The 25335-nt window shown below is 44.5% G+C and overlaps 2 protein-coding genes and 1 non-coding gene across 3 annotated transcripts; 2 read left to right on the top strand and 1 right to left on the bottom strand.

The window, feature by feature from the left end:
• The first annotated feature begins 4949 nt into the window (after positions 1-4949).
• Positions 4950-5023, top strand: TRNAI-UAU. Its single transcript has one exon. It is a non-coding gene; the product is annotated as a tRNA-Ile (tRNA).
• Positions 5024-7217: 2194 nt separating this feature from the next.
• LOC125547555 (probable glucomannan 4-beta-mannosyltransferase 11) lies at positions 7218-11700 on the bottom strand. The gene is made up of 9 exons (XM_048711380.1): positions 11270-11700; positions 11044-11142; positions 9304-9556; positions 9101-9211; positions 8804-8940; positions 8586-8699; positions 8307-8506; positions 7981-8229; positions 7218-7848 (listed from the first exon to the last, which is right to left on the bottom strand). The coding sequence occupies exons 1-9, from the start codon at positions 11639-11641 to the stop codon at positions 7683-7685; spliced, it is 1701 nt and encodes a 566-aa protein (XP_048567337.1). The 5' UTR covers positions 11642-11700; the 3' UTR covers positions 7218-7682.
• A 3503-nt stretch (positions 11701-15203) lies between these two features.
• On the top strand, positions 15204-17007 carry LOC125546450. Its single transcript, XM_048710711.1, has 3 exons — positions 15204-15551; positions 16216-16351; positions 16449-17007. The coding sequence occupies exons 1-3, from the start codon at positions 15204-15206 to the stop codon at positions 16709-16711; spliced, it is 747 nt and encodes a 248-aa protein (XP_048566668.1). The 3' UTR covers positions 16712-17007.
• Positions 17008-25335: the final 8328 nt, after the last annotated feature.

Raw genomic sequence — 25335 nt, 5'->3', positions numbered from 1 at the left:
ATTTGAATGGATGGGGGCCTTCAAATCTTGAAAATTTTGGGCAAAATGTGTGATGAGATCGAGAGGAAGAGGGAAAGAACAGAGAGGAGAGGGGAAAGGGGAAGAATATAGCGAGCTTGGGTGGATGAAGGGTTTATGTAGGACGACCTTTAGCACCGGTTCATGATACAAACCGGTACAAAAGGTGCTGGAGGGGCCCCAGACTGACAACACCCTGCCACCACTCACTTTAGTACCGGTCCATGGCACGAACCGGTACTAATGAAAGCGGCCGGCTAGCCGTTGGAACCGACACTAATACACAAATAAGTGCCGGCTCAAAATCAAACCGGCACTAATGTGCTTGACATTTGACCCTTTTTCTACTAGTGGGGGTATTTTGCGGATTTGTTTACGTTGCAAGTACAAGTGTTGAATGTTAATTTTCTATCTAATGTCCACCACCGAGTGTCCAATGCGATGAATGATGCCCTCATGGCCCAACATTCAGAAGATGAAGTAATAAAATAGTTGTTTGCAATTAGAGATTTCAAAGCTCCAGGCCTGATGGGTTGCACGCTCTTTTCTATAAGAGATTCTGGCCGATGCTTGGTGATGATCTTATCCAAGAGGTTTTGGAGAGGATATATACCAGGGTGGTGCCACAAGGTTGGAACGATAGCACTATCATTTTGATTCCCAAAGTAAACTCCCCTGAGCGGGTAACCCAGCTTAGACTCAAGAGTTATCTTCAAGATGCTTTCCACAAGACTTAAGGTTGTACTTACAATGATTATTAGCCCTACCTAGAGTGCCTTTGTCCCAAAGTGTTTGATTACATATAATGTTCTAGTTGTGTACGAGAACCTTCATGCTAGTATTAGGCCCAGACTATCAACGCTCTTCATCAATTGGATAGGTGTAGCGACAGTTGTTGCTTAGACGGTGGCTTTAGTCTTGCTGTTGTATGACTTTGTAAGGTCTTGTGAGAATAATTAATAAAGTGGCCGTATGCATCGCCCAGATGAAGAGGCCTTGGGCCATCCTCCTTTTCTAAAAAGAAGAAGAAGAAGAAGGTAAAGACGGGATTTTATCTAGACTAGTCAATGTGTACGTGCAATGCATGTTAATTTAAAAGTATATTGAGTGCATGCGGATATTAAGTATGATATTATTTACGTGTTATTATGTGATTAGCACTATATTTGACATGAAATTAACTGCACGCTAAACGTGTTTTTTAACATCAGTACAGACGCAAGCACTCATACATACGTGCATACACTCATCCCTATGAACGCAAACACGCACACCCTACCCCTATGAGCACCTCCAAGAGACTAAGCCGGCATGTCATCTTGAAATTTACGAAGTCACCGTAGGCGCCTCGTCGTCGACGGGAACGTCTCCTCCCACTGAAAGCACATCGCCGGAAATCCTGAAATAAATTCAGGAATAATGCGAGCACCAGGACTTGAACCCTGGTGGGCTGGGGATACCACTGTCCCTCTAACCATCCAACCAGAGTTTGGTTCGCGCACGCTAAACGTGTTGAGCGCTCGACATTGAAGCAGTCTAGGTAGTTGAATTGACATGATTTGATGGCTGGGATTAATTGGATCTGTCCCTTTGGGTCTTTTTATATTGGTGTAGATGTAGATATAGATAATCAACATGCATGGCACTTGTGAACATGATGTCTACTACACAACCTTCTTCTTGTAGACATTGTTGGGCCTCCAAGTGCAGAGGTTTGTATGACAGTAGCAAATTTCTCTCAAGTGGATGACCTAAGGTTTATCAATCTGTGTCACAAACAGCCCTAGAGTTCGTACTAGAATAACACCTTAAGACACAAATCATCCAAAACCCTAATGTCATCTAGATACTCCAATGTCACCTCAAATATCCGTGGGTATGATTATACGATATGCATCACACAATCTCAGATTCATCTATTCAATCCAACACAAAGTACTTCAAAGAGTGCCCCAAAGTTTCTACCGGAGAATCAAGATGAAAACGTGTGCTAACCCCTATGCATAGGTTCATGGGTGGAACACACAAGTTGATCACCAAAACATACATCAAGTGAATCACGTGATATCCCATTGTCACCACAGATACTCACGGCAAGACATACATCAAGTGTTCTCAAATCATTAAAGACTCAATCCGATAAGATTACTTCAAAGGCAAAACTCAATCCATTACAAGAGAGTAGAGGGGGAGAAGCAACATAAGATCCAACTATAATAGCAAAGCTCGCGATAGATCGAGATCGTGCCAAATCAAGAACACGAGAGAGAGAGATATCAAACACATAGCTACTAGTACATACCCTCAGCCCCGAGGGTGAACTACTCCCTCCTCGTTATGGAGAGCGCCGGGATGATGAAGATGACCACCGGTGAGGGTTCCCCCCTCCGGCAGGGTGCCGGAACAGGGTCCCGATCGACTTTTGGTGGCTACAGAGGCTTGCGGCGGCAGAACTCCAGATCTATTCTCGTCTCTGAAAGTTTTAGGGTACGTGGGTATATATGGGTGAAAGAAGTAGGTCGGTGGACCTTCGGGGGGCCCACAAGGCAGGGGGCGCGCCCTAGGGGGGTGGGCGTGCCCCCCACCCTCGTGGCCACCTCCCTTCTTTTCTGACGTGCACTCCAAGCTTTTCCGGTAGCTTTCCTTCCAAAAATAACTTCTCCAGTTGATTTCATTCCATTTTGACTCCGTTTGATATTCCTTTTCTTCGAAACACTGAAATAGGCAAAAAAAAACAGCAATTCTGGGCTGGGCCTCCGGTTAATAGGTTAGTCCCAAAAATAATATTAAAATGGATAATAAAGCCCAATATTGTCTAAAACAGTAGATAATATAGCATGGAGCAATCAAAAATTATAGATACGTTGGAGACGTATCAGAACACTATTACATATACCTTGTCAACAAATAGATGTGGAAGATGCGCCCAGATAACCCACGACCGACTACTAGCCGCATCAAGGTTCTGTTGTCTAACCAAGACCCTTCCGACTCATGGGTTACCTTAGTTATTAAGTATATATATTGTACTAATGCATTGGGTGTTTAATGATGCACCATATGTACCCCCATAAACTCGATTCTAGCTAATGTACTAGGCATAGTCTTCCACTCCTCTCTTCCAGTTTTGTTTGTTTCGATCTTCTGCATCTCGGGTGTACCTGCGAGCCCTAGGATCGAGTAGAGACAAGAGACCAAACAGTTGCACAAACATAGTAATAACATTCTCTTAAAGTAAGCAACAATCCCTTTATTTACGTACATGGGGCTGCAAGGGTACACTGCTGCCCTTAGCCCAAAGGGGCTACTCACACATCGCGAATAGATCAAAAACAAAAGACATTGTAGACGAAGATATCTTAAGATGAATGATTAAAGTCTTACAATGCATCTAATTGTGATTTACTCTCGATTACAAGTAATATGACTAATGAAGATGGAGGTAATGGTGGTGGGGATGATGATGGCTATAGAGATGGCGGCAACTGTACATGGGAATGGTGCCAGTAGCTGATAGGGTGAACTTGGCAAAACTCCGAAACTCTTCTTTCCAAAGGATTTTCTTCTCCTTATATAGTGTAGACGGACGAAATTGGGTTTCAGGGTGTCTCTGATGCGAATCATCCCTTCCCTTCACGGAAGTTGTCAAATACAACGTCTCGGTGGTGGCGCCACATGGTCGCATGCCCTTTTCTCCTCTGGAGACAGCTGCACCCGTGTCCAATTGATTGGCATTGATGCCCATATCTGCAAGAACACAAATAAACAAGGAGATTTGTAATTATATTATTTATTAGTCATTAGTAGACAAATCGAAGTGATATCTCATAATTGGTTGTGAAAATCCGGTTTAAAATGTGTAAAAATGAAGGGAAAATCCCATTCATCAACAGCCGGTCATGGCGTTAACTATGATGATTTGCGGTGGAGGCTTCCCATTCCCTGATTCATAGTAATGGTGGATCTTCCTGGTTCCCATTTTGCAGCGACTACGACGATGACGACGCATCTTCCTGGCCACTGAATGGAATTGATTTGTAGACTTATGTGGTCCCATGCGCGTCGGCAACTTTTCTCTCGACGATGTGAACCTAAGCTACTACCCGCCCCTACAAGTTGCAAGGGTTTTGGCCTTTGTGTTGTAACTCCCTCCATTCCGAATTACTCGTCGCAGAAATGGATGCATCTAAATGTATTTTAGTCCTAGATACATCCATTTCTACGACGAGTAATTTGAAATGTAAGGAGTATTTTGCAAGCACCTTGTTGGTCCAAGTCAAGCACTCCAACCCTACGCCAAATGGGGCGGTGCCAATTACCAAATCGTATCCCCATTTTGCAGCGACTATGACGACGACACATCTTACTGGTCACTAAAAATAAGTGATCTGTGCACTTATATGGTCACACACGCGTCGGCAATTTTTTTTCTCGGCGACGTGAACCTAAGTTGCTAACCGCCCCTACGAGCTACTCCCTTCGTTCGGAATTACTTGTCGCAGAAATGGATGTATCTAGACGTATTCTAGATACATCCATTTCTGCGACAAGTAATTCCGAACGGAGGGAGTACAAGGGTTTCGACCTTCATATTGTATTTTGTTGGCAACATGATTTGGTAATTGGCACCCCCTCTTCGGTGCGGGGGTTGGAGTGCTTGACTTGGACCAACAAGGGGGAATATGTATACAAGCAGTTTTCCTGCTCAATTTCATGTACAGATAAGTAACAAGCAGTTTTTCAGGTCAATTTCATGTACAGATAAGTAACAAGCAGTTTTTCAGGTCAATTTCATGTACAGATAAGTAACAATATAAAGGTGCTTGCGATTACAGATCTGGTATTATGTATACAAAGCAGTTTTCCCGGTCAACTTCATGTACAGATAAGTAACGATATAAAAAGGGGGAATCAATTTTCTTAAGCGCTCAGCTCCCGTAGCTCAGTTGGTTAGAGCGTTGGTCTTATGAGCCGAAGGTCGCGGGTTCGAGCCCCGCCGGGAGCAAAAAAAAAACCCTACTGTCATGACGAGTACCTTTGGTTACAACTAATATTATTTGAACTACTACGTATTTGCATGGTGGTGCAAACACTTTAAACAAACCTAATGGTATAGTAATTTGTTGAAGTATCCAGTGAAAATCTATAAACTTCCTGCAATTGCCATCAGATCGAGAATGTAAGGTACAGATGAAAAGTGGGAATCTAACCAGCCACTTAAACATAGTCTTTCAGTTAACCGCGTACCCTCACATGCTACCTTGGTTATGATTCAAAAACATTGATAGATTTAGGGTTTATATTTTATGGTCGGGGCGTGTGCAATGATCTAGTGGGGCAGATCATGGCTTCATGGACCTAGTCTTTTGCTTAGGGATTTGTTCTAGATAATTATGTATTAAATTCAAAATTTGAATGATCAAATGTGATACATGAAGAGGTTTTCGATTAATAGAGCAAGCAGTGAAAATGCTAATTGAACTAAAAAAATGTGAATGATGTGCAACAGAACCGAAACTATGTTTTTATGGTAATTAATTTGGATTACTATACTTTTGCTGGCAACATGAAGTTTGGTTCTATGCATGGCTTGGTTCCATGACTTTTGTTGTGCTCACAACTTTATTATGGTATATGAAGCTGAATACTGACATATTATATATTAGTTCATACATTTGTATGATTACTATGTTTATATTTTTCACTTCATTATTAATTGGATTGTGGTTCGGAAATTCAAGGCTATTTCATATGTTGTGCATTCGAACACGAAAGTCCCCTTCTACTCCCGAGCCGAGCTCGGGATGAACAACAAATTCCGATTTTTTTTTCAAACAACTGGATTTTTTGGGTGCAAAATTTGACAAATGTTCTCGGTGCTTGCAAATTTTCATCCTCAAATAACATTTGTGGAAGTCATAGTAAAAAAAGAAAGAAAAACAACACTCCAAAATGTTTTCGAAAATAGCATGTTTTGGTGTATTGATTTTGTTTCCTTCCCACGATTTTTTTTTCAAAAATCTGGATTTTTTGGGTGCAAACTTTGACAAATGTTCTCGGTGCTTGCAAATTTTCATCCTCAAATAACATTCGTGGAAGTCATAGTAAAAAAAAGAAAGAAAAACAACACTCCAAAATGTTTTCGAAAATAGCATGTTTTGGTGTATTGATTTTGTTTCCTTACCACGACTTCCACGAATGTTATTTCAGAATGAAAAATTGCAAGCACTGAGAACATTTGTCAAAGTTTGCACCAAAAAAATTCAAAATTTTGTGTTTTTTAAACTATTTTTTTACTGTTTGTTAGGGAGCATATGAGCTCGGGACTAGATACTCCACGTCCATTCAAACACTCTATTCCGATTTCAAGATTAGGCACTTAGCCTCAAGTTTGCCCAACCTTCACAAAAGTTCTGACAATGCCACTGGCACCGTGGAAGGGTGTCACACTACCAAGATAAACGCAAAAAAAAAATCTTACACCTACGGTGAACCTATGTAAGTTTTACAAATCTTTACAAATTAAAATCAAATCACCACCGGAACACCGTAGATGTCGAGTTTCCAAGGTTCCCCGAGTTCCTTTTATCGGGAGCTCGGCAGTGTAAGGTGGCTGCCGAGTTTACAGGGAATTGAACTCTGTAGTGCCACAAAACTCGCAAATATCACTGTGTGCCCGGTGCCCGTAAAAAGGGACTTGACGACAAGGAGAAACTCGACGATGTCGCACATTGGCCAAGTTTTGCATGTTAGAAACTGGGCAGTGCCCTAACAGGTGGGCCCCACCAATGACTAGGCGACGGAGATGTGACGACGGTCTATGTTTACTGGGTTTGCGCTAACAAAAAGACAACAATGTTTTTTCCTTTTTATTTTTTACTACAGAATTTCAGGGGTCACGTCAATGCCGAGCTCCCGTGGAGAAAAACTCGGCAAAGATCTGGCAGGTGGGCCCACGGGAAACGGGGCAATGGCTATTGGACGGTTGGGATTCCTATGCCGAGTTCTGAACTCAGCAAAGCACTGACCTTTCGTCTACCCCACACATATAAGCATGGGCACACATCTCCCTCCTCCGCCTCACGTCGAAAAAGTTATACCACAAATATTCCTTCACTTGCTAAGCTACATGTCTGAATTTGACTGCATCCCAACATTTGTCTGAATTTTTGTTACTGCATTCTAAGGTCTGTCCGAATTCAACATAGTTATAAATGGTATTGAGCAAATGTACATTTACATGTTTTGGCCGACTACACAACACAACCGCACAAAGTGCTGATCATCCTCTATTCTGAATAAGCTACATCAGTAAGTACATTGGCACATAATTTTTTAGAGAATCTAATGTAAGTAATTGACAGAGCATGTTATTTCATTTACAACTTCCGTTATTCCTCCAGGTGTTGAATGCATCTTTCTGTCATGATGCTTCAGTATTGCTCATCGCCCGTGGTAGCATGTTATTATCAGATGAGCTACCATGCAATTTTGATAGCCTTCTTGGCAGCAAAGAATTAAAGGTTGGATCAGATCTGACCAGGGCAGAGTATAAATTCTTTGTATATCGTTATGTTCTGAGATCGATATGTGCAGGAGAGGGGCTTTACTAGCACACGGTTTGTCCTAACCATGCGTATCAGCTCCATATATGGCATGGTAGCTTATTCCGTGCTGGGAGGGCATGTGCCGATGTACTCAAAACCGACGACGAGGAATGCTAGGCCTTGAATGAAGAGGTAGATGTAGTACCCTTTGTTTGCGTAAAGCACGTCGTAGCAACCACATATAATTATGCAGGTTCCAACAAAAATCTCTGAGCAGTTGTACCTGATAAAAGAACACACAAATCAGGCATTATTTGACAAAACTAGAAAACTTTCAAATCGGTAGTTTATATACAGTAAACCAAAGTAGTATATATCAGAATGCATTAGCGTCGAGACAATAGACTTTGCTTACTTGTCCCATAATCGTGTTCGCCTCTTCTCAAGCTTTGGTACTAGGGGCGTCGTTAGGTCGACATCTATCACTTGCACATCATCTAATCCTTCCATGGCAGGCTCTGTCTTGTTGGCATCTCCCAATTTCTCAGTGACCACCCACTCATTGACTCGTCTAGCGTCGAGAAGACCAGTTATTGTGGCCTTTATCCGGTGCAACGACATCACATTCTCAAAGAGGACCCAGAGGATCACCAGATGAAATGAACTGAAAGAGTGGCTTTCTGGTGTTAACTTAATGTAATAAACATTACAACTGTCGTTCGATCTTAAGGTGTGTGTTACCTTGGTGATCCAAGAGCCTTGCAGAGGGTGATAACAGTTGGAACGTAGACCACGCCCCAGAGAGGTATCTGAATCTCAGGGAAGAAAACGGACACCGGGATCGCAAAGCAATAGTAGATGAATGTCACTGTATGAGCAGTGATCTTCCCAACAAAGAAGAAGTCATACAACAGGTGGAGTTTGCTCCAAAACGACACTTTCTGCACAGAGTAAATTAAATTTCAGGCAACAAGATGTTGTGTGTGGTGATGCATCCTTACATATCAAATAAATACAGACCTTGTTATGTAGAATCTCTACCAACATTTTCTTGAACAGGTTTGCTGGTCCACATGACCACCTGTGCTGTTGAAATCGGTATGCCTTGAATGTGCTTGGGAGCTCACTCTTGACCTAACCGTGCACAGGTCCAAGCATCCTTAGGTTTGTGTCTCGATGGGTTTGATTATTTCTGACAGAAAAGCAACTAAATAAAAGAGCATTATTTTTCGGCTTACTTTGACGGCGCCAACATACACGAACTTCAAGCCCAGCAGCGCCGTGCGAACAGCCAGGTCCATGTCCTCCACCGTCGTCCGTTCCTTCCACCCCCCGGCATCATTGATCGCCGAGATCCTCCAAACACCGGCTGTCCCTGGAAGATGCAAATATCCCAAACAAATCACTCACTCAACATGCTCATTTCGATACTTGAGCTATATATATAAGATATGGTTGTGTGCATGACAATGATGCAGAGGCCTGGGTTTAACCTTTCTTTTAAAGGGGTCTATGACGAAACCGAGTTTACATACCATTGAAGCCAAAAAACGAGTACACTATGGATCCAGCCTCTTGTTCAAACTTGAAATGGTAGTCCAGTGACATCTCCTGGAATCTTGTCAACAAACACTCATCTGAATTAACTGCACAACAAAGAGTACAAAATAAGCTTTAGATCTTGCTTATAAAGTCATAAGCAGTAGTATTAGAACATAGTGCACGAGGGTTGGCTAACCGAATTTCCAACGAGCCTGGACGAGGGCGATGTCGGGGTTGTGCACGAGGAATGGGATGGTCCGCAGGAGGAAATCGGACTCGGGCTGGAAGTCGGCGTCGAACATGGCGATGAACTCGCACTCCCGCACGTAGTCGCGCATCAACCCTTCCTTGAGCGCGCCGGCCTTGTACCCCTTGCGGTTCTGTCTGACCTCGTACCTGATGTTCACGCCCTTGCTCTTCCATCTCTGGCACTCGATCTTCACCAAGTCCTGATAAAAATGAAACAGAAAGTACGATTGGTTTTTATCTTGAAAAATTGTGCTGTTGGGTAATCTATTGTCCAAAACTCCACAGCAGAAACATGGAGCATGCCTTTCGAAACTGCATCTACCACTAACAATTTGTCTCAAATAATAGCATCTTCTTTGTAAAAAACCAAGGGTGTAACTAGCTCCCGGAATTAACCAAGTCTCATTTATCTCCTATACCATTTGAATTTACATATGAAGATCTTAAGAATTGTTTTTGACTAATTTACATCATAAACCGGACTAGTCTTGATGATGGAACTAACCCTGTGAACGTCAGCATCAAGAGTGTAGTGCTTGTGATTTATTTATTCGGGAACGAGTCATCCAACATAGTAAATGTTTTAAATAGCGGGCTATGGTATGTAGCGGCAGCCCTTAAAAACAGATATAGCGAGGCTATCGCAGGCTATAGCGGGCTATAGCGAGGCTATAGCGGCAAATTGTACATGAAATCAAATAGCGGCAACATGCTCAAACAGCTATAGCCGACTATTTAAAACTATGAGTACTACCCTTTTCTTTCAAAATAATTGAAGTTCTAGATTTGTCCTAAATCAAACATGCTTAACTTTTACCAAATCTATAGAAAAATGTGCAAAGATGTAGTACAACAGCAAATTGTGCATCATAGGAAAATAAATTTCATAAAGAATCAGATGAGATTAATTTGATGCTCTAGGGGTTAATAATTTTTTCTATCAACTTAATAGTCAAACTTAAACAAGCTTGAATTTCGATAAATCCAGAAGTTGAATTATTTTCTATCTAAAAAAAAGAAGTTGAATTATTTTAGAACGGAGGTAGCACTATTCGAAAATATTGGAATGTGGCACCCCGAACTTGATAAAGTGTTTTTCTTTCTTTTTTGCTTTTTTGTGAGGCTCGGAAAGATGAGTGAAGCGTTGACTATGAGGCCGATCAAGGTAGATCCAGCCACCTAACCCAGTGTCACGTCTCCTCACGTTCCTTCTTGGTCACATGAACGCCAGGTATTCTGATTAGTTATAATATGCCAAAGAATTTGGGAACATGCTCTGGCGACGCCAAGGTATTCTCATGGATCCCAGATTGATTGTGTGCACTGCACATGCATGTTGTTGGCCTACGATCGATTTCTATATATGTGCAGGACTTCATCTCCACTTATCACGGCCGGCAAGAAACTAGTAGTCCACACTTTTGGGAAATTGGAAATTGTGCATGTACGACGAAGTAACCCAAGGATTATGGCTTTTGCAGCGGGCTACCTCCTTCGTTTCTAAATATTTCCTCCGTTTTCAATATAAGACCTTTAAGAGATTTCCAAATATGAGACCTTTAACTGATGTGTATAGATATTTTTTAAAGTGTAGATTCACTCATTTTGCTTTGTATATAATAGTAGTTTGTATTGAAATCTCTATTAAAAAACCTATATTTAGAAAGTAAGGGAATTGATTACGTACCTTTACAACGGGGTCGGTGGAGTCGTCAAGCACCTGGATCACCATGCGATCCGACGGCCACTCCAGCGCACATGCTGCTCCGATCGACACCTTGTACACCTTCATTCCATCCAATCCAAACAAACGATAGAACAAATTGATCAGCAAACAAAACCACCACAGCACCAGCTTGCCGCCGGTCAAAATCGATCAGCATTCTCCTATTGAGCACCAGGGAGGAGGTCACCTCGCGCTCGTTGTACATGGGGATCTGCACCAGCACCACGGGGAACGCCGCGCTGCCGACAACCACAATGCCGTCCTCCTCGTCATCGCCGCCAGTTTTGCATGCTGATGCGGCGATCGGCCGCCACTGGTACCGGCTCTCGGGCCTGTGCCCGAAGGCCTTGGCGGCGTAGCACACGGCGGCGACGAAGAGCTTCTCGAGCAGGATCATCACGGTCATGGCCAGCGACAGGAGAACCAGCAGCCGTACGGCCGGCACCACCAGGAACGCCCGCGCTTGCTCGCCGGCCCACGCGCATTGCGCGGCCACGGCCGGCCAGTCCACCCGCACCGGCACCTCCACCCACAGCCACGCTGTCGCCGCCATGGCCATGACCTCCTCGCCGGCGCCGGATCGTCTAGCTAGGAGGACTGGGTGCAGATGCTAGCACGACTGGGCTAGAGACTAGGAAGGTAGATGGAATAGTGCAGGCTTATATATATATATAGATAGTTTAGATGGATGGAGGATGCATGCACATGGAATATGTACGTGATGCGTTTTTCTGGTCATCTGGTGGTTGGCGACATGCATGGGAATGTTGCCACGAGGCCATGTAGTCGGGTGACCTGTCTGTCACCTGTGAGTGTGGAAGTAGTAGGAGCACCACTCCCCAATCCGCATACAGGCCAAGTAGTGGTCATCTATTATATATTGGTGTAGAACTGTGATAGATAGATCATATAGATAAAGTAAAATGGGTGAGTGACATGCATGGTAACGTACCCCTCCTCGACGTGCTGTGCGGCGACGATCCCCTCAAAGACAGATCGGCTGGCCATGTGATCTGTGATGTGGGGGTGAGTAAGATGGAGAGATGTCGGGTGCAGGGCGGGCTGTAGGAGAAGGTGACCACGAGGAGATGCAGGGTGGCCTCGCCGGAAGAGGGCGGGGTGGCCGAGTGGTGGCATACCCAGTCGAGGCGATGCTGCCGGGGAAGAGAATCTTACCGCCAGCCACCAGTCTCGCTGCATTTGGCCTCTCAAGGTACTCGCATCCTCCAGCGGTCCAGTCGCTTCTAATTTTATTTGGCCTCTTATAAGGTACTCATATCCTCCAGTGGTTCAGTCCCTCCTGATTTTATTTGGCCTCTCAAGGTACTCACATCCTCCAACGGTCCAGTCCCTTCTGATTTTATTTGGCCTCTCAAGGTACTCACATCCTCGGTTCTCAAAAAAAAAAAAAAAAAAAAGGTACTCACATCCTCCAGCGGTCCAGTCCCTCCTGATTTATTTGGCCTCTCAAGGTACGCACATCCTTCAACGGTCCAGTCCCTCCTGATTTTATTTGGCCTCTCATCCTTTCTTCTTCGATTGATCCAAGAAAATCCATGGTTTCGTGTGCCTTTGCTGGAAAAGGCTTTCGTCCCACTTTATGTATAAAACAACGCATCCAAACAAACAAACCGATGCAAGGTGATGAGACGAACCTCTTACATAGCAGATCAATGGATTTCTTTTTTATGAAAACGGGAGAATCCACAATAGGGAACCGCACAAAAGATAGGGACAAGTGCGACCGTCCCCGCCGGAGAGGATGAAGCCGTCATTGTCGTGGATGCCAGTATATGTATTACTACTGAAGTGGCATTTCCTTTTGGTCGTGTTGGACTGTTAGTTGTGTGCATTGTGTTGTACAGTAACATGCATTCGCTCCTGTTGGCTGTATCGCCTCTATATATCCACGGAATGAAGATGTCCTTTGTCAAAAAAAAAAAAATCTGCTATCGAGCTGACTAGTCCGTGTTGTTTCTTTTGAGTTGTTGATATTTTTTGAGATAGCTACCTGCTTATTCCAAGCGACTGACTAGTCCGTGTTTATAAAGGTATGATCCGAATGCGACCGGATCCGGTTTTGCCGCCGATGGACACCGATCCTTGGATGATTTCTTAGGTTAACTAGTGGGGTGCATAGGTAGGAGTGACCATTGAGTTAAAACTCAATACTACTAGTGTACTGATCCGCCGAGGGCTATGGCTGGCCATAGTGATGGTATCGTAGCCGGTATCATGCACTTGAAAATAGCAAACACGATCATGTGGCACATAACTAAAGAAGAGAGAGAGAGTAACATAGATAGATACCGTATCATGTTAAATACTATACTACTTTGTGTCATGCATGAAAATAAATATGACCATCTATGATATTACTTTATGATACTATACATTATAAAAATAGTATCATACATTAATATTATATACATCATACTAGTATATGAAACTTCCTAATATGAGTAACTAAGGCAAGCCTGCACGCCAGCAGCATCTACGTATATGCGCGTGCGGGTGCAGGCCACGTACGAGATGCTTGCATGCCCCGACACTTGCACGTGGATTCCTGATTCGCTGCACATTTTGGGAGCAACGCAAACGGTGAAACCCTACGCGCCCCCATACATGCATATACCAGGCGCGTGCAGGACTGATCGATCGTGTTCAAATTCAAACGTCACGGGATTCTAAAAACATAAACAAAAGATCAACGCTTGGGAGTACAGTAGATGGCATTGAGATGCACCATTGCTGACGGGGCTATAAATACGAGACGGGCGTCTAGTTTTATTTCAGGTTTCCGGCGATGTTTGTTTAGTGAAAGAAAACGTTCCCGTCGACTGTGAGACACCTATGATAACTATAGCATAAATTTTTAAGATGTTATATTAGCTCAGTCTTTCGAAGGTGCTTATGAAAATAGAGTGTACATGCATACGTCCCTATTATCAAACTGACTGGCATCCAGATGGAATCACACTCGAGGGATGATGCGACCCGACCCGCTTTCGCCGGCGATGGATCCGAACCTTGGATGATTTCTTATAGGTTAACTAGTGCATAGGTAGGAGTGACCATCGAGTTAAAACTCATTAGTAGTGTACTAATCCGTCGGTGAGGGTGCCATGATTTTTTTTTTAAGAAAAGAAGGATGACCCCGGCCTTTCTATCTGGGCGATGCATATAGCCACTTTATTAATTATTTTCACAAGACGTTACAAAGTGATACAACAGTAAGACTAAAGCCACCATCTAAGCAACAGACTGTCGCTACATCTATCTAGTTGATGAAGGGGCGCAGATAGCCTAGGCCTAATACCAAACAGACATCGCAACCAAGCCTAATACCTAAGACCTGAGACCCCAACCTAGCCACTTGCCGGGTCTGGGGCACACATTGGTCCGGCGTGCTCTCAGAGGCCGCCGCCGCCAACTGCCACCGCTCCATCTTCAGAACTGTACTGATGCATCAACCTTGCTCGGTCTAGCTATTGTAGACACCACCATGGCGCCCAACGGCACCTCTTCTCTGCGCACAAACAGCTGAGCACGTCGCGATCGCCACTGATACACCTCAGCGCTATGCTGCCAAGTACCACCAACCGACACAGCTTGAAGTCCTTGGAAGATCTGTCATGCGTAGCACCTGCCGACCAGGCATGACAAAGCGTAGCACCTGTCGGTCAGGCATGACTTGACATCTCCACCGAAGCTCCGTGCAAGACGAAACCGCTCCACCTCCTGCCTCTGACTTCCAGCGCTGCTCCACAAACAATGCTCCCAAGAGAGAAACGACACCGCAGTGCCGTCATCGTCCGAACTGGAAAACCAGATCATAGGGTTTTCCCCAGAGCAGCACGAGTGGGTCGACAGTAGTTACAGAACGATGCCTTCATCAAGGTAACGGCGCAGAACGCCGCCATCGTCCGCCATCGGTTCTGTTTTCACCGGCAACTATGTCTCCCCGACTCGTAGCCGAGACTAGATTACAAATCACGAGATCTGATCATCCAGTCTCAGGTCGACCACCTCCGACGTAGGAGATGACCACCACCGCCATAATCCTCGTGATGCAATGCAGACCCGGAGTGCTTCAGCGAGCCGTCGCCGAATCCGATGAGATGCAGCAGTTTGAGGACGTAACGGCAGCCCGGGACGCGCCTCGGCCGCCGCTGCCGCCATCTCGTACTACTCCTGCCGGCTGCAGCCAAACCCCCCGTCGCGCCCCGGCCGCCGCTGCCCGCCATCCTCGTTGGGAGGGAGATCCAAATCAGGCCGCCGTCGCCTCAAATCTCAGGACGCCAGAGGAGGTCCGCCGCCGCCGCGCCACGGGGCCTTCGCCCAGCGACGTTGCAGGCGGCGGCGGAGGAAGGGGGGTGCACGGGGAGTCGAGGGGAGATCGGGATGTGGCCGCCCGGTGCGGCCCGGCGGCGGCCGCACGGGGTCGGGAGGAGTCGGAGTCGGGGAGGGTGCCATGATCTTGGGGAATGAAATCTCAAGTGTCACATTCATTTGCCGTACTATGTACTCACACTATCTAAACGCTTTTATATTTATTTATGGAGTGAGTAGCTCATGGTGGGCGAAGGACAACTCCAATTTCAGTGCAGGTTTTTCATCGCAGAAGATACTACTGTCTAGCTGAATATTGTCTTTGGAGGCCGAGCTCCATGGAGCTCGGTTTTGAAAAAAAAAATCAAATTTTGTCAAATTTTTTATTTTCTATGTTCTAAAAAATTCTGAAAAAAACACAGATATACATGAAGGTATAACGGGCGTGTGCTCATTTATCGGTGGTTAAAGGCAAGCACGCACGGCACCCTCACCTACGTGTGCGTGCAGGTGCAGGTCGCGTACGCGATTCTTGCATGCCCCGACGAGAGTGCACGCGGATTCTGATTCGCTGCACGTTTTGAGAGTGCGCGCCCCCATGCATGCGTGCACCATGCGCGTGCAGGAGCTAGTAATTGTGTCCAAATTCAACGCCCTGCGGGTTTCTAAAAGAAAATAAAAAATGATGAACGCTTGGGAGTAATAGATGATGACATGTTGATATGCACTATAGTCTATAGCTGACGGGCTATAAATACGGGAGCGGCGCCCGTAAGTTTCATTCACCCAAGAGGAACCTAGCTGACTGACCTGCCTGCGGCCACGAAGACATACATTGCTGCCATCCTGCTGGTGCTTTCCCTCGCTGGGCGCCTCTCCGCCGCCGCCGCCGCCGATGACGACAAGGTGGACGCCGTTATCCGTCTCCCGAGCCACGGTACATAACTGTTACACTATTCGATTGACCAGATAGTTCATCCCTGCACATTTCCATTAGTATGCCGTCCAAATATCTGGATAACGGATGCGTGCAGGTCCAGGGGTCGCTGGCGCCGGTGAAGCAACGGCGGCCGTGAAGGATTTTGAGCGGCCGAGGTGCTGCAACCGGGAGCGGTGCGGCGGGATCCTGCGGATATGTCACTGCGATGATATGTTCGACCACAAGTGCCCCGCCACCTGCGTGGACTGCGTGTCCTTGGGCCGATCTGGCTACTACTGCGGCGACAGTTACCTTCCTGGCCCCGTGCCCAGGTGCACCAAGGTTGGCCGCAACGGCGACCTCTCCGGCGGTAACTAGCTAGCGTCGCCGCCGACGCCCGGCCGCAGCCTTGCGCCGGGTGATGGTGAATCCAATAAAGTGAGCCGGCCGGTGGGCGAGTGGACGTAGTGAATCACTGTGCCAGCGTTGTTCGTCTGTTGTGGTCGCTCTTTCCTCCTTTTTTCTTTCTTTCTTTCGGACTGTTGCTGTAACGCTAGTTTAATTGCACCGATGAATAAGATGAGCTGTGTTGATCAGATTGTCGTGCTAGTTTTGGTTCCGTTCAAGACCTCGAGTTCGAGGTGCGCAATGAGGTGCGGCTACAATTTGTGCTTGGTTCCAGCTTCACCCCCCTGCATGGTTGCATGGTTGACTGCGATCTTTTTTAGTTTGTGTCTTAACTTTTTCTTTTTCTTTTTCCCTCTGGGCATGTACGTACCATGTAGGAAGCACTTTGGTACTCCCCCTGCCATCCACATAGTTAAATTTGAATGATGTTGTTGGTGTGTGACACAATCACCCAACGAAAGTTAGGACGCATTTGGTTAACTGCATACAGCTTAACCAGGCTCACATGGGGAGAAAAAAGTCTATTTGATTGCATACAGGGAGGCCCAACTCGCGTCGGCAAGAACCTTAAAGCAGCCCAGGGCCTGACTCGCATGGAACACTCGAATCTATCATTTCCAGCGTGCTACGTTGAGCTGGGCGCAAAGTGGGGCACGACATACGCCACGGTGTAGGAGGTATCGGGGCGGAGATGGCGCGAGAAGGAAAACGGCCGTGGTTCAACGGCACAAAATCTACACCCCCCCCCCCCCCCCCCCCCCCCCCCCCCCCCCCCCCCCCCGGCCCGCCCGCCGCCTGCATGGTTGCATGGTTGACTGCGATCTTTTTTAGTTTGTTGTCTTACTTCTTTTGGTTTTTCCATCAGGGCATGTATGTACCATGTAGGTAGCAATTTGGTGCTCTCCCAGCCATCCACATAGTTAAATTTGAATGTCGTTGTTGGTGTGCGCCATAATCATTCAACAAAAACTATTCCCTGTGATGTTACCATCTTACTTTTTCTATCTCGTGTACTTTCCTACTTTCCAACACATGCAACCTCCACTAAATTTAAAGAATACTAGCAACCATTTGAATCACCGATATCAACAAGCACACACATTGAAAGTTATAAAAGAAAGGGCTATGCTAACGTCCGGACGGTCGGATTATAACAAGACATCCGAACGATTCATCTACGGTCGGGCTGCTGCTGTTGCTGGGTGTTGATTTTTTTAATTAAAAAACAAACATATCTAGTCTAATCTTTTTCCCAATAGCTGCATGCATGCATATAGGACAAAACTGCTGATGTCACTAAACATTCCACCAAATTTAAAATTTTAAAATGTTTTGCAGGTCAAACCGTCGCTCCCTTTGAAAACCTTTTTTCGGCTCAGAAGTGACTACACCTAGGCTAAATAAATCATCACCTCTGTGATACCCCAGTTACCATACCATTTACATAGAAATTACCGGGGCATAAAAATGGCTCCTCCAACATTCTCTCCACATGCAAATGCACTAGAGCACAGGAAAGCAGATGTCATTGTAGATTCTCGACATCTTGAAACTGTAAAATATTTTACAGCTTAAATTGTCGTTTCTGATTAAAAATTGTTTACACATAAAAAATCCATCGCGACGAGAACTTCGAAACTAGATCTCATGTTGGCATGTTTTGATCACTTCTTTTGGTCAAAACTCACCGTAAAGTTATCAGTTATTGTATATGTATATTAACATGTTATTTATACATAAGTGACCAGAGGTGTATTTTCGACGACTTTTTCCCCCGGGGCGAAAGTTATCGTGGTATTTGTACCTAAGTTATTAGGTCTGCGATGCATATATTACATTGCTATTTGCATAGAAGTAACCGGTGTATGTTTCAACAACTCTTTATTCGGGCGTAAATTTACCATGATATTTGTACGTAAGTTATCAGATCTACGAAGTCTGAGTTATCATAGTATCACAAAAGTTACCGCAGGGGGGGGGTATATTTCACCAACAGCCCTCCCCCACCCATCACCACCATTGCCAAAGTTACAAGGACGGTACATAAGTTTTCAAGTTTGCGATGTGTGAGTTATCATGCTATTCACATAAAAATTGATATTTCACCAACAACCCTCCCCCACCCCTCACCATCGTCGCCAAAGTTATCAGGATTAAGGTACATAAGTTATCAGGTCTGCGATGTGTGAGTTATCATGCTATTGCTATTCACAAAAAAGTTACCGGGGGATTGAGGCGAGCCGGGCTCCGGCGGCTGCGCAAGCAGGGTCAGCGATGCGATGGATTTCAACGATCTAAGCCGCACCCTTTCCTTTTTTTATCTCGTGCGGGTTCGGATGCGGGATGTAGGGGACAAAGCACTCCTAATCTGACGGTTGGCAACTAGCGGAACAAACGCACGCGATGCGACCGGCCAAAATTTTCGGCCAGTGCGCCGGCGCCTATAACTGGCCAAATGTTTACCAGGGTAGAAACGGGCACCTATTACTGAACTATGGAGGTGTCTTTCCCGTTTGGATAACCCGGAGTTGGGCCTTTGGGTGACATGCACTAGTAGAAAAAGGGGCTTTCGTTCGGGCCTGGCCAGCCCATTAGTCCCGGTTCTTCCACGAACCGGGACCAATGGATGCATTCGTCCCGGTTCGTGAGCCTAGGGGGCCGGCCGGTGCCTCGTGGGCATTGGTCCCGGTTCGTATGGACCCATTTGTCCCGGTTCCAGGCGCGAACCAGGACCAATGGGCCTCGCTCCTGGCCCACAAACATTGGTTCCGGTTCTTGGCTTGAACTGGGACAGAAGGCTGGGCTTTAGTCCCGATTCCAGCCATGAACCGGGACAAATGAGTTGCCTATATATACCCCTTCGCTGCAGCAGAGCACTCCACAGTGCTGTGTTTTTTTTGGCCGGCGGGGAGAGGACATTTGGGTGCTCTAGCTCACCTCCTATGCACACGAGGTGTTTGATGAAATGCCCAAGCCACGCTAGTTAAGCTTTCTCCTCTCGAAGCTCGACCTCCAAGCTCCATTTTTCCCAAGATTTGTCTAGGTTTAGCGGTCCGTCACCTCCCGTCCACGTCTTCAGCGTCGTCGATCGCCCGCGCCGATCTCGTCGCCTGCACCACTGTGGTGAGCCTCTTATCTTCTTCTGAAAGAAAAACAATTCTTACTTTAGATAGATACTTGTCTAATTTTCTTACTTTTATTATTGCTTGTGCTTATATAGTGCGATGGTTTTGGTATCCGCCCCCGTCGGCCCTCGTCCTGGCTATGATTCGGATGTGGTATATATTATCTTTTATAACTATTTTATTCATTTATTGTTTATGTCAATTATGCCCATCAAGTTGACATAGATTTTATTTATGTAGGAGGTAGTTGAACCGGAAATTCCAACCGGCCCTATTGTCGAGAGGTTAAATTTAGTTGAAGAAGAAAACAATTACTTGAAGGAAAAAAATAAAAAAAATTGAGGAGGAGAAGATGATATTGGAGTTGCATGTTGCGGATGTCGTCGATGATCACAAGATCAAGATGGATGCAATGCGGTTGAAGATGAGAAAGATTAGAAAATATGCCATTCATACCGAGGCTTGGTATCATTATGCCGTTGGATCAATTTTTACCTTGGTTGTGATTATGATCGCATTTATTGTTGCATTGAAAGGTTTCACATAGTTTCAATGTATGGTTTAACTAGATGCTCTGGAGAGCTATATGTTGTTCAATGAGAACTATGTATGTAATTTGTTTTTAATGTGATGATGAACTTCTATTAATTTGGTCACTTATCTATCCATGAGAGCTATATGTACTAAATTGATGATGTAGCTTTGAATGGTGCATTTTATGCACGAAGTGCATCTAGATTTTGCCATAAGCCTCTCTACTTTCTTGCACATGCTATGTGGGTGAAATGATGATACCATTCCAACTTTCAACCTTTTCAGAGTTCATTTGTAGTGCTTTTCAATTTCAGGGTCTTATAGCTCAAAATAATCAGTAAATGCGTGAAAAATAACAAATGAAGTCAAAAAGGATTGAAAATTGATGATGTGGCTTTGAATGGTGCATTTTGAACACAGAAAAAGTATGGAGTTCATATAAGTTCAAAAAAAATGAAATCTCTTTGTAACAGACGAGTTTCCGTATAAAACTCTGATACTTCGAAAGAGATTGTCCGTTTTGTACATGAAGTGCATCCAGTTTTTGCCGTAAGCCTCTCTACTTTCTTGCACATGCTATGTGGGTGAAATGATGATACCATGCCAACTTTCAACCTTTTCAGAGTTCGTTTGTAGTGCTTTTCAATTTCAGGGTCTTATAGCTTAAAATAATCAGTAAATGGGTGAAAAATAACAAATGAAGTCAGAAAGGGTTGAAAATTGATGATGTGTCTTTGAATGGTGCATTTTGAACACAGAAAAAGTATGGAGTTCAAATAAGTTCAAAAAATGAAATCCCTTCGTAACAGACGAGTTTCCATACGAAACTCTCATACTTGAAAAGAGATTGTCTGTTTTGTACACGAAGTGCATCCAGTTTTTACCGTAACCATCTCTACTTTCTTGCAGATGCTATGTGGATGAAATGATGATACCATGCGAAAAGAAAATCAACTAAAAAACTTTTATAAAACTCTAATAGCAAAAGGAATGAACTAAAAAGCTTTTATAAACCTCTAGTATTTTTTAAACTAAAATTTTATAAAATTCATGCCACTGAAATTATCAAAGTAATTTCTGTTCAAAACATGAAAAGCAGAAAGAAACAAAATAAACTTTAATAAAAAGTAGAAACAAAATTAAATAAATTAAAATTTAATAAAATAAATAAGTAGAAACAAAATAAAATAAAATAAACTTTAATAAAATAAATAAGTAGAAACAAAATAAAACAAATTAAAATTTAATACAATAAATAAGTAGAAACAAAATAAATAAAGTAAAACTAACTTTTATAAAATAAAGAAGTAGAAACAAAATAAACTTTATAAAAGTAAAATAAATAAACTTTAATAAAATAAATTAACTTTAATAAAATAAATAAAAATAGCAACAGTAAGGTTTTTTATTGTAAATAGAAACAAAATAAAATAAATAAAGCAACATAAAAAAAACTGCCAACTACTGGGCCACCACGGCCTGAATACAACTAGAAACCCTACATGGGCCAGGATTCAGGCCCGAACAAGGCCCAATAGGCCCATCAGGCATAGCAGTGACAATTAGGCTCGTAAGACTGCAATCGAGAGGAGCTCGAGAGGGGTGCGGCAGTGGGGCTTATAAACCACACCGCGCCCCTCTCAACTAGCGAGGTGGGATTAAAGTTTTGGCCACGGGGAGCACGAGGCCTTTGGTCTCGGTTGGTGGCACCAACAGGGTACCAAAGGGGGGCATTCGTACCGGTTCGTGGCACAAACCGGTACGAATCCACCCCTTTGGTACCGGTTGGTGCCACCAACCGAGACCAAAGGCCTTCACTTCCCGCCCTTTGGGCTGCTGACAAGAGACCTTTGAAGGAAATATGCCCTAGAGGCAATAATAAAGTTATTATTTATTTCCTTATATCATGATAAAAGTTTATTATTCATGCTAGAATTGTATTAACCAGAAACATAATACATGTGTGAATACATAGACAAATAGAGTGTCACTAGTATGCCTCTACTTGACTAGCTTGTTAATCAAAGATGGTTATGTTTCCTAACCATGGACAAAGAGTGGTTATTTGATTAACGGGATCACATCATTAGGTGAATGATCTGATTGAGATGACCCATTCCATTAGCTTAGCACCCGATCGTTTAGTATGTTGCTATTGCTTTCTTCATGACTTATACATGTTCCTATGACTATGAGATTATGCAACTCCCGTTTGCCAGAGGAACACTTTGTGTGCTACCAAACGTCACAACGTAACTGGGTGATTATAAAGGTGCTCTACAGGTGTCTCCAAAGGTACATGTTGGGTTGGCGTATTTCGAGATTAGGATTTGTCACTCCGATTGTCGGAGAGGTATCTATGGGCCCTCTCGGTAATGCACATCACATAAGCCTTGCAAGCATTGCAACTAATGAGTTAGTTGTGAGATGATGTATTACGGAACGAGTAAAGAGACTTGCTGATAACGAGATTGAACTAGGTATTGAGATACCGACGATCGAATCTCGGGCAAGTAACATACCGATGACAAAAGGGAACAACGTATGTTGTTATGCGGTCTGACCGATAAAAGGTCTTCGTAGAATATGTAGGAGCCAATATGGGCATCCAGGTCCCGCTATTGGTTATTGACCGGAGACATGTCTCGGTCATGTCTACATTGTTCTCGAACCCGTAGGGTCCGCACGCTTAAGGTTTCGATGACAGTTATATTATGAGTTTATGAGTTTTGATGTACCGAAGGAGTTCGGAGTCCCGGATGAGATCGGGGACATGACGAGGAGTCTCGAAATGGTCGAGACGTAAAGATCGATATATTGGACGACTATATTCGGACATCGGAAAGGTTCCGAGTGATTCGGGTATTTTTCGGAGTACCGGGGAGTTACGGGAATACGGGGAAGAGTATTGGGCCTTAATCCCAAGCCCAGTCCGAATTGGACAAGGGGTTTGGGGCGCGGCCCCCCTCTCCCTTCCTTCTCCACTTCCCTCCTTTCCCCCCCTTCTCCTAGTTGGACTAGGAAAGAAGGAGTCCTACTCCCGGTGGGAGTAGGACTCCCCTTGGCGCGCCCTCCTCCTAGGGCCGGCCTCCTCCTCCCTTGCTCCTTTATATACGGGGGCAGGGGGGCACCCTAGAGACACAAGTTGATCCACGTGATCATATTCTTAGCCGTGTGCGGTGCCCCCTTCCACCATAGTCCTCAATAATATTGTAGCGGTGCTTAGGCGAAGCCCTGCGACGGTAGAACATCAAGATCGTTACCACGCCGTCGTGCTGACGGAACTCTTCCCCGACACTTTGCTGGATCGGAGTCCGGGGATCGTCATCGAGCTGAACGTGTGCTAGACGTGGAGACGTACGACTACATCAACCAAGTTAACGCTTCCGTTGTCGATCTACAAGGGTACGTAGATCACACTCTCCCCCTCTCGTTGCTATGCATCACCATGATCTTGCGTGTGCGTAGGAATTTTTTTGAAATTACTACGAAACCCAACAGTTGTATCAGAGTCTAGGTTTTATGTGTTGATGTTATATGCACGAGTAGAACACAAGTGAGTTGTGGGCGATATAAGTCATACTGCTTACCAGCATGTCATACTTTGGTTCGGCGGTATTGTTGGACGAAGCGGCCCGGATCGACATTACGCGTACGCTTACGCGAGACCGGTTCTCCCGACGTGCTTTGCACATAGGTGGCTTGCGGGTGACAGTTTCTCCAACTTTAGTTGAACCGAGTGTGGCTATGCCCGGTCCTTGCGAAGGTTAAAACAGCACCAACTTGACAAACTATCATTGTGGTTTTGATGCGTAGGTAAGATTGGTTCTTGCTTAAGCCCGTAGCAGCCACGTAAAACTTGCAACAACAAAGTAGAGGACGTCTAACTTGTTTTTGCAGGGCATGTTGTGATGTGATATAGTCAAGACATGATGCTAAATTTTATTGTATGAGATGATCATGTTTTGTAACCGAGTTATCGGCAACTGGCAGGAGCCATATGGTTGTCGCTTTATTGTATGCAATGCAATCGCGCTGTAATGCTTTACTTTATCACTAAGCGGTAGCGATAGTCGTGGAAGCATAAGATTGGCGAGACGACAACGGTGCTACGATGGAGATCAAGGTGTCGCGCCGGTGACGATGGTGATCATGACGGTACTTCGAAGATGGAGATCACAAGCACAAGATGATGATGGCCATATCATATCACTTATATTGATTGCATGTGATGTTTATCTTTTATGCATCTTATCTTTCTTTGATTGACGGTAGCATTATAAGATGATCTCTCACTAATTATCAAGAAGTGTTCTCCCTGAGTATGCACCGTTGCGAAAGTTCTTCGTGCTGAGACACCACATGATGATCGGGTGTGATAGGCTCTACGTTCAAATACAACGGGTGCAAAAACAGTTGCACACGCGGAATACTCAGGTTATACTTGACGAGCCAAGCATATACAGATATGGCCTCGGAACACGGAGACCGAAAGGTCGAGCGTGAATCATATAGCAGATATGATCAACATAGCGATGTTCACCAATGAAACTACTCCATCTCACGTGATGATCGGACATGGTTTAGTTGATTTGGATCACGTAATCACTTAGAGGATTAGAGGGATGTCTATCTAAGTGGGAGTTCTTAAGTAATATGATTAATTGAACTTAAATTTATCATGAACTTAGTCCTGGTAGTATTTTGCAATTTTTGTTGTAGATCAATAGCTCGCGTTGTTGTTCCCTGTGTTTATTTTGATATGTTCCTAGAGAAAATTTTGTTGAAAAATGTTAGTAGCAATGGTGCGGATTGGATCCGTGATCTGAGGTTTATCCTCATTGCTGCACAGAAGAATTATGTCCTTGATGCACCGCTAGGTGACGGACCTATTGCAGGAGCAGATGCAGACGTTATGAACGTTTGGCTAGCTCA

The sequence above is a fragment of the Triticum urartu genome, chromosome 3, assembly GCF_003073215.2.
Source record: "Triticum urartu cultivar G1812 chromosome 3, Tu2.1, whole genome shotgun sequence".
NCBI lineage: Eukaryota > Viridiplantae > Streptophyta > Magnoliopsida > Poales > Poaceae > Triticum > Triticum urartu.
This window is presented reverse-complemented; position numbering and strand designations above follow the sequence as displayed.